The sequence below is a fragment of the Polyergus mexicanus genome, unplaced genomic scaffold (genome assembly GCF_030449975.1).
Source record: "Polyergus mexicanus isolate NDT 795.1 unplaced genomic scaffold, iyPolMexi1.0 SCAF_17, whole genome shotgun sequence".
NCBI classification, from domain to species: domain Eukaryota; kingdom Metazoa; phylum Arthropoda; class Insecta; order Hymenoptera; family Formicidae; genus Polyergus; species Polyergus mexicanus.
Genome location: NW_027223337.1, coordinates 5,379,482 through 5,389,583, shown reverse-complemented (window position 1 = coordinate 5,389,583; position 10,102 = coordinate 5,379,482). Strand labels below are relative to the sequence as shown.

At 33.4% G+C, this 10,102-nt stretch overlaps 1 protein-coding gene across 1 annotated transcript; it reads right to left on the bottom strand.

The window, feature by feature from the left end:
- Nucleotides 1-6,556: 6,556 nt before the first annotated feature.
- Nucleotides 6,557-9,791, bottom strand: LOC138940577 (rhythmically expressed gene 2 protein-like). The gene is made up of 3 exons (XM_070309586.1): nt 9,752-9,791; nt 9,350-9,675; nt 6,557-8,484 (listed from the first exon to the last, which is right to left on the bottom strand). The coding sequence occupies exons 2-3, from the start codon at nt 9,632-9,634 to the stop codon at nt 8,005-8,007; spliced, it is 765 nt and encodes a 254-aa protein (XP_070165687.1). The 5' UTR covers nt 9,635-9,675; nt 9,752-9,791; the 3' UTR covers nt 6,557-8,004.
- Between the last annotated feature and the right edge of the window lie 311 nt (nt 9,792-10,102).

Sequence of the window (10,102 nt, the reverse complement as noted above, 5' to 3'; positions counted from 1 at the left end):
AAGTTATGTGGCCGGATTGACGTGTCGACCATAACGAGTGAGCCATTATGGATTATTGGGGTCACACACGTTTGACGCTATCCTTGATTACTGTTGTATACGATTGGCAATAAACTATCAGCCGCTCTTGATACAGTCGAATCTCGTCGTTGATCGATCGAATCTGTTCGAGCACTTACAGAAACCATTGTGACACTCTTCCCTCTCACTCACGAGAGCAGAAAACGTGAGAGAGCGAGAGATCGAAAAATCAAAATTATCTATTTTTAAAATTAAAGATTGACTTTGCGACTCAGATCACAAATTTCCAGCCATCGTATCGTTTTAAATCGATATCAAAAAAGAAAGATATATTTTTAAAAATTTTTGAAAAATAGATAATTGACTTTATATATGCTAGATTTATTTATATGATCGCAGCGTTAAGTTAATTTTGTATAATGATTAATTAGATAGATATTATTAAAAGTAACTATAAAATTCTCAAATATGCTGCATCCGTTACTGCAAAGTATTATATGCTGCCATCTAAGAACGATCCGCAGTACTAAATTATGTCAGTGTCATGTGAGCATATGGTCGCACAAATATACTGCGCGCACACGACTTTATTTTCATAAATCAATATATATCAAAATTAATAAATGTCCATATATCATTTTATATTCGCGTCTCATTAAAAATTAATTGATACCATATCCTCGTAGGACATTTTATTCCGTTTGCTCCCTTGGAATGGGATAAAAAATTCTTTATCTCTATAAATTGAAATATGACGGAACGGGTTTCGTTTCGACGAATAACTCACCCGAGAAATTCCGGAGTCTTAATTTTTCCAAACCGTATCGTATACCGCGGTAGGAGCTTGGGCTCTCCTTATTCGCCGAAGCAGCCGGATTATTTATATCGCAGCATGTGCTTTTCGACTAGGAGAATCAACGTCTTTCGTCGTTCGTTCCTCGCGAGACGAGGACGAAGACAGGTACAAATCTACAGGACGACGTTACCCGGGCGTGCTTAATCCCTCTGACCCCGCGGCATTAATAACATTTCACGAGATCTCCTCGAATTCCTCCTGGTCCCCCACCCTCACGGGACCCCCCGTCGAAGAGATCGCGTCACTGACGTGCATCCTTCGCGCGGCGTATCCTGATGGATACGCGGGATTCGATGGGAACAAAAGGATGTTGGTTTAGCGTGGAAGGCGTGTTTGTTGTTTTGATGAGGTATAATGGGATGGATCCCGGGTGTTGATGCATAGCGCGTAGCGGGGTGCCGCGGGTTCGGGGCAGCGCGCGAACCCCGGACCAGGCCCCCGGTCATCGAGACCCCCGTAGACAGAGGCCGCAACATGTCCATCACGTGTCACGGTTATATATTTAGACATATCTCACTATCATCCTGCGCATCTCCTTTCTCCCTCCCTCTCTCTCTCTTTCTTTCTTTCTCTGTCTCTGTATCCTGCATCTTTCAGTTCTCCCTCACAATTCATCGTTTCCCTTTACATTCCGCTTGATTCTTCCTCATACAACCATACTGTCGCACGTTAATCGAGATTGTATCCTGCGTAGGAGAAAGAAGCTATCGATGCTTGAAAAATTGATTTTGTTGGAAAATATAAGTCCATTTTGAAACAAGGAAGCTCTCTCTCTCTCAATATTTTAATATATATATAATTTTAAAAATGCGCGACAATTTCTTTAGCTCTTTTTTACGTCTTTGATTCGATATAAAAGAGGCTCCAAGGAAAATGAATAAAATGATCATTGTGTGAAATACAAAACTTCAACATATGCATTCGTATTTGCTTTCCAATAATTCCTCCCCAAGCTATACTCCCTTTCATCACTCATCCCATCAACTCACTGTCCAATTTGTTGCGCCGATATTCTCGCCACTTACTATTTCGATTGACGATTCATTAATCGATCCTGGTAACAACCTCGTCTCCCGCGCAAAATTCTCTTCTTCGTCACTACGCGTTTTCTCTTTGGTTCCTATCGGTCCTGGCTGAACGCTGCGCGTATCGCTCATCCAGGACGATATTTCAACATTAATTTCCCGGATGGTGATACATCGTTCGCATCATCCTGGCCTTCTATCAGCCCGGAGCTCATCATCATCCGTGTCCTTTTATTTGCTCCCTCCCGTTGTGCGTGAGTAAAGTCCTGCTCTTCCTGTTCTCCTTCTCCTTCAGGGGCGAATGGTAACTTTTTTGAATGTCTAAAGTTAATAAATCTTCATATATTCTGTAAAGTATATAAAATATTTTGTCCCTTTCAAGTTTCGTGATCAACTCTCGAGATCAAGAGCCGTGAAAACTATTCGAAACAAAGACAAGAGGTATTACATATTACACCATGAAAGATATCTTCGTTTTGTATACGAAATATAAACATTGCGTAATTAAATTTATTTTCTCTCCTTACATTATTTTCTTTTCTCTAATAAGATAGGTTTGAAGAGCCTTGTAACATACTACATGCGTAATTTTAAACGATTGATACATAATATTTCTGAACAGGATCATTCTCTCGGCGAGAACTTGAAATCGATGTTTCATTAATTTAAATCCATCCCTATCCTTTTTCTTTTCATCTTCTCCCCTGAATAATCACGCACTCGCCACAGCGACCCTCTCAATTGCCGGTCGTTAATATTGACCGCCAGGTAGTCTCTGTCGATTGAATTTTTTATCGCGGTGCCGACCGCGGAAGCCGCGGCTCGAACCGGTACCCCATTCGTGCTGTTGCCCCTTGAGAGTAACTGACGTTCATCTTAAACGTCTATCATTCGTCATCTGGTCCGCGATGCCGATACAAGTCGGCAGGAAATGGGACAGTATGGTCATAGTGAGATTTCCCTCTCTCTCTCTTTTTTACATTGAATGTTTTTATTTTTAATTATTTTAGTTTCACTTTTTAAATTAAATTTTATGTGTGTTTTGTGTCAAATATTTTGATTAAACCCTTTGAGTCTATTGAAATGTATCTCAGTGTATCATGTCCACATATATCTTTATTTTATATATATATATATATATATATATATATATATATATATATATATATATAATAAATAGATATATGATGATTTGATACTGACAGCATTTACATCCAAAAGTTCAATATTACATAAATTGACATACCAATATAATGTACAGATATATGTACAAGTTTTAATCTCTAATAAAATAAAATGTGCCAATGACATCTATTAAATTTTGTTACATAAAAAATGTTAGTTTTATTTACATAATAAATATAAATGCAATTTTTGATGTATTAAAAGAAGATGTGTCGTGTGTATATATTTTTATAATTTGTTATATGTAATTTTAAGTTTTCTACAGTCTAATTTTTCTTTTAATTTAAATTGTAGAAAAATTAATGATTCTTAATTTTAATTTTTTTAATTTTAATTGGTTCTAACCCCTACTTTGCTGTCTAAGCCAGTGGGGTTATTGAAATTTGGGGGAGAAATTTGTCCTAACCGCATGCCCTACTCGCGTGTCCTATTCGCGTGCCTTACTCGAGTATCCTATTTGCGCGTTCTACACGCGTGCCCTAATAGAATGTCCCGCATGCTGCTTCCGTTGGGCCAGTTGGACCTACCTTCCGTTGATCCTGGCCATATTTATTCTGGCTACATCTAATCAAATATGTAACTTCGATCTCTATCAAAGAGTGAGAAACGAAGGAGAAAAATTCCTTCCGTTGCCGGCTAATTATTATCGCCGGTGCATGAGCGTAATTTTACGCTCGTTTATGGTCATGAGACATTACGACCGTTTGTCATGCATCGTTTTAATATAACTTTACTTTAATTAATATTGTATAATGCCAAATTAACCAATCAAAATTAATTGATTGACTTCTTATAATAATATTAAAATTAATTGATTGAATTCTTATATAATAATATAATATTATTTATAATAATATATAATTTTTATATATTAAAATAAAATTAATAAAACATTTCTATTTTATATATTGTATTTTAATACATCAGTAATTTGGCTTTACATCAATTGAAGCAAAATTAATTGATATGATAATATAGATGAATGGGCTATGAAAAATTAGGATAAAATCGGCGCAATATGAAAATAAGTTTTTACTATTTTATACAATTAAAAAAATTAGTAGCGCTTCGTTAAACAAATAAAATTTATCAATTGAAACAAATATTTTATATTCTTTGCAAATTTTTATTTTAATTTATACTTTAAATTATAATTATATTAAATTGTAATATATAACACTGTAATACATATAAATTTAAAAAATCTATTGAGAAAAATCTATTAAAAATTATTTTGTTTAATCTATTCTAGCCCATCCATTTTAAGGCAACGGATCTATCTACAAACTGCAATTTACATTTGCATCTATTATCTACAAATCTACGAATCCGTTATCTCAAAATAAAATGAAGTTCATCACTCACCGGCACCGATGCGCAACAATGGAGTTGTTGATCTTGACGCCGCGTTGTCTGTAACACACAAATATATAAAGTCCATATTATAACAGCGTCCATAATATATAATTAATTTATAAATTATAAAAAGACTTTTTTTCTATAGAAACTTTTATATAAAAGTTTATAATAATAAATTTATATAAAATTAGATTTGTATAAAAGTCTTTCCTTTTAATTTTCTCTTATTTAACTCATTCAAATAAAAAGACCGAATTAATGCGCCCACGCGATTTTTAACAAGTGACATACAAATAATAAATATTCACCCTAGAGTTGATGCAACGGTGCAGGATGCCTCTCCTAGGCCTCCTCCTACGCTCAGGTTGATCCACACGCGCCATACTTTAAACGGCACTCCCGCACTTTTATTAAAACATTACTTCCGCACTTATACGCGTGATACTTTGAACACTCCCGCACTTTCGAATTTCGGCACGATCGAATCCCGCTTCACGTGAGAATTACACGTGGAAGCGGAAGAAGACGAAGTCGAGAATGATGTTACCCATCTCCTAAGTGCTAACAATCTAGAATTCTATTTTATTGCGCGTCCTCAACCCGAATCATCGATTTAAATCGTCGAAAAGTCAAACGAAAAAACATCGGACGAAATATATTTAATTTTAAATATTTTTAAATAATTGTTGCCTAGAGAGTAAAAAAAAAAAGAGAGAATCAAATTATTTCTCGACACTTGTCGCGATCGCGTTTAGAAATGGAATCTGACGGAGCGTCTCACACTTTACTACATTACTATTCGAGTGTCGCCGTGTGAATGATATGTAAAGGCCGTAAGTCATAACAGTTTAACAATAGCGCGCTAATGTTTACGTCGCCAAGACCGAATATCATATTATTGACAATTCCCAGCCAAAAATATCTTACGTACTGTGACGTATATAATGTTTACGCGCGTCAATGTTTATGCCGCCAAGGCCAAATGCCATGTTAGGTATTGTCTTAATTCGCTGCCGAAATATTTTATGTATTATAAAATATATATGCGAAATATTAAATTATATAAATATTTTAAATCATAGATCAATTATTTATTAAACGATTAATGTATCACGGAGAATTTATCGTTATATTAATTATTCAATTTTGCGATTCGATTGTCATCGGGGAAATTTACCTAGAAACCGGTGGCACTTACGAAAGACAGTCTAAAAATTCAATTTTTACTCATATTTTCGAAAGAAAGGGAGTATAATTTAAAAATTATTATTAACTGGATATCTCGGATATTTAATCCTTTACTATCGCACGCGTGTTCAAACAATCAAACTTCGTTGATGTAATTTACATTTAATAATAATTAACATATAATCCGTTAATGTCTAGCCTACAGTTAGAAAACATAATTTTAAAATTCGTTTAAAAATCTGTTTATACAATTTATTTACCAGCAATTTCATAAAATATTAACAAACAATACCCTTGAATTTTTTAAGAAAAATCGCAGAATCGAAAAATTACAGGGATCAAAATTGTGTTTGTGCGCCTCGTTAATTCACTATCGTCCGATCTAGATGAGAAAACCAGAAGCTTTCACTAAATATTACTCGCTGTATTATCTCGGTAGGGCACATGCCTCCATCTCGATTTACTTTTAAATGCGCAATATGGGGGGTCGCATTATTTTACACTTTCGTGATTCATGCTGCGCAGACGTTAGCTTCTTATCTCCTCGTTTTATATTAATTGATTTTCGTCCTACCCTTGCGCTCCGTCCTCAAAAAGGTCAATTGACTACGTGTCAGGGCAAATATATCTCGGGATGTACCTCTCTTTATCAAGTTTTACTCAATCGACATTGATATCACGTCATGAAAACTCTTTTCTTATTTAATGATTTCTAATGATATTGATATAAAAATGATTGCTTTTGTGCTTTAATGATTTTAAAAACCGATTACGTATACAATAAAGACATATATATTACTGAAGCATAAATAATTATAGCTTTTAATATTTACAAAAATCAAACACACACACACACACACATACACACATACAGAGAGTAAATGCGTAATTACTTCTGTTTGATATCGACAAATGTCTCGTTTCGATAATGCGAGATGAAAAGAAACCGGGATTTTACAAAACTTTATCACCTCACGTAGCAAGATATAGAAACGCAAGAACCATTTTGAACGGGGAAACAAGACAATATTCTTATCTCTCTTGCAATTTCTAATTCTTCTCTTAATGCAATCCAAACTTTTGTTAGATATGCAGATGTAATTTCGCAAGAATATTTAGCTGCGCTCGCCTCGGGAAAACATTAAGGGAGAATATAATCTATTCGAAAAGTTACTTCTCTCAAACTTTTAATCAACATTAATAATAGCGTTAGAATTTCTCCAGCATACGAATATAATGTAATATGTACAATAATATTACACAACATTTACTTCAACACACAAATACTATTTATTATATCATATGTACACATTGCATTGTATTTAATTATCATTTTTTTCAAAATACCATATATAATATTTTTTTCACATCTTCATTTTAATTGTCAGAACATTTAATTAACAATTAACAATCATTTTAGCACAAGAACTTACCGGTAGCAGTGGCTGCAGGCAGCCGTGCATTTTAGATTAATACATATATATATATTAATTAATAATTATTGACATTTGATAACGTGCATATATACGCTGCTATGCGCGCATAGACTCGCGCCACGGTATGAGTAAACGATAGCGAGAATAATGTATATTTTTAGCGTCCACGTAACATACTATACAAGAATTTGTTCTCCAAATTTCGTAACTCAGTTCCGTTTCCGTAACAGAAATGTGCCGCCATGTGGATTATACTCTGTATAGTAAACTGCGTGATGATTATTTTTTATTATAAAAACGTTCTAATGCAGAGCAGAATCGGATATATTTCGCGAATATATATCGCTGTATCCGGAAAGAACATGAGCGCACGATACCGCGATATCACACACACACACACACACACACAGCCACATGTTTAATATACAATCTTATTGTATTTTGTCATATTCAATTCCTATCTGATCTGCCTTTTTTTTCATAATCTAAGACTTATAAACAATTGCTAAAGATTTTTTTAATGAATAAAATCTAATACTAATATATATACAATAAAAAATTTTACAATATATGTGTCTTGATAATAGAGTTGTTATTGTTCCCTTTGTTCACATCTATATAATTATTTGATGATTATTATTAAAACCAGATTAGAGATTCTTCTTGATTATTTTAACAAGTATATAATTTATCATATATCATATTTACCAAATATTCATATTTAAATATCTATAAATACCTATACTTAATATATGCGGATATTAAAATACAAGATAAAGAAAGATTAAATCAAACTTGTGTACTCATTTCTCCTGATCAAATTGTTTTTTTATACAAATTGCTACCAAATATAAATATAATTAAAATAATTCTATATCGTTATAAAACTGTTTTACTATATAAATCTAATATTATTCAAGTAATAGATATAATATCATCGCATTATGTAATTCGTTCCAAATATCCTCCTAAAGTGTTCTTGAAGCTCCTTTAAACTTCCAAAAACATCTTCCTTAGGTATTTTGCTTTCATCAATTTTATCCTCATGTTTAATTAACAAAGCATTCCAACCGGCGTTTTTCGCTCCAAAATAATCATTGTCCAGTCTATCACCGATATGGGTCGCTTCCTGAGGCGATATTTCCTCTTCTCGAAGATACTTCACTAATCTTAACGCTTCTCCGAATATCGGTAAGCTCGGCTTTTCTACACCAAGATTGTACGAAGTTAAAACAAAAGTAAAATATTGGTGAATTTGAGTATCCTTGAGGATTGATTCTAATCGTTCATCGAAATTCGAAATGACACCCAGAATGACATTCCTTTTCTGCAAGAAGTCGAGTAGATCAATAGTACCAGGATACTTGTGCCAGCATCTGCTGGTGCCATAGCAATTTATCAGACTGTCAGCGACCTGAAAAAGAAAATTAATGGAGTCAATGATAAAATAAAGAAAATAAAAATTTTGAGATTAAATATTTGGTATAGAAAAGCATTGTTTATACAAAGTTATAATAATTATATTAAATTAAAATAAATAACAAGCATAAAAATAAATAACCGAGGGGTTGGTCACTAGAGATTATAGTGTACAAAAATTACTCTTGATGTGGATTACCTTTAAATTATCTCAGATTACTTAAGATTACCTTAGATTACCTGAGATTATCTGAGATTATCTACCTTAAGGGGCTACATACACCTAGCAATAGAAGGAAATTTGACAATTTTTTTTTCATACAAAAAATTTTTTTATTGAAAAATCTCTAGCTACATCTTAAAGTAGGTCCTTTAATGTATATTTGGTAAAATTTTCATTAAGAATACCTAAAATTACCTACAGATTATTTGATATTACCTTTAAATTATTTATATTTCCTATTAGATTACCCAAGATTACTTGAGAATGCTAAAGATTATTTAGAATTACCAAAAATTACCTTGGATTATCCAAAATTTTCTGTGGATTGCCGCTGAATTACCTAGCCCTTGTACAAAAATTACCTCAGTGATCAATCCCTCGTAAATAACAGATATAAACTAGAATATAAGTTAAAAATAAATAGATAATAGAAATATGTATGTGTGAAGATTTCTTTCAAATTGCATTGATTTTCGTTTGTATTAAGATTAAAATAATAAAATGATAAATTAATAATAAAAAATAATATAAAAAAGAATAAAATAAATATTTAAACACAGGAGAGATTTTATTTTTACATTTATAATATATAAATTTATATAAATATCGTTATATTTTCTAATATAATCTATAATACCTTGTTCAATTCATCCTTTGACACAGAAGCATGTTGATCTCTGAATACATTATGCACAATGATTCTCCACCAATTCTCCCATCCCAAACCAGTGTGCTTGCCATATATCGGGTGCTCCTTACTAAGTTGCATGAAATTGCTTTTAAAACTTCGCGCCAATTTTTTCGGCTCAATAAATAAACCATGTCGAGAACCAATCTCGATATAATGTTCTTCGAGTTTCGTCATTAACAGAGTGCCGGTCACGTCGAAGGTCACAAGACGAGGCCGAACACGATTTATCATATTCTTGATGAATTTCAGTGATTCTCCATGATTTCAGAATACTTTAAATAAAAGAGCCAAGGGAGAAAATATTGCAGTCGCAATAAAACTTGCACAGTATATTCACGCATAACTCACAATCACGGACGAAGATGTCAATGACATCTGACGATTGAAGAACAGAATCCAGTATGACTATTGGCAGCAGTGATGGCAGCAGTGATGCCAGCGTGAGCCACATGTGATGCGCAGAGCACTCCGCGCTTGATTTCTTCTTCTTCTTCTTCTTCTATGGCTGCTTGGGCATTAGGGAAGTCGCCCATACACCATTGTTTCAATCTTGATTTCGTTTTGATATCAGAGACCAGAGACTCTTTAGAGTCTAGAGAGATCACTGATTGACAGAATGCGAGACATGCAAAATACATAGGAAGTATTAGCTGCGGACAAGAATGAGTTATCAATCCTATATTTAGATACACTTGATAA

Coding starts and splice junctions, on each gene's coding strand:
- LOC138940577 (XM_070309586.1), bottom strand. CDS start 9,634: ATGATAAATCGTGTTCGGCCTCGTCTTGTGACCTTCGACGTGACCGGC. Junction 8,485..9,349: donor CAAAGGATGAATTGAACAAG/GTATTATAGATT, acceptor TTTCTTTTTCAG/GTCGCTGACAGTCTGATAAA.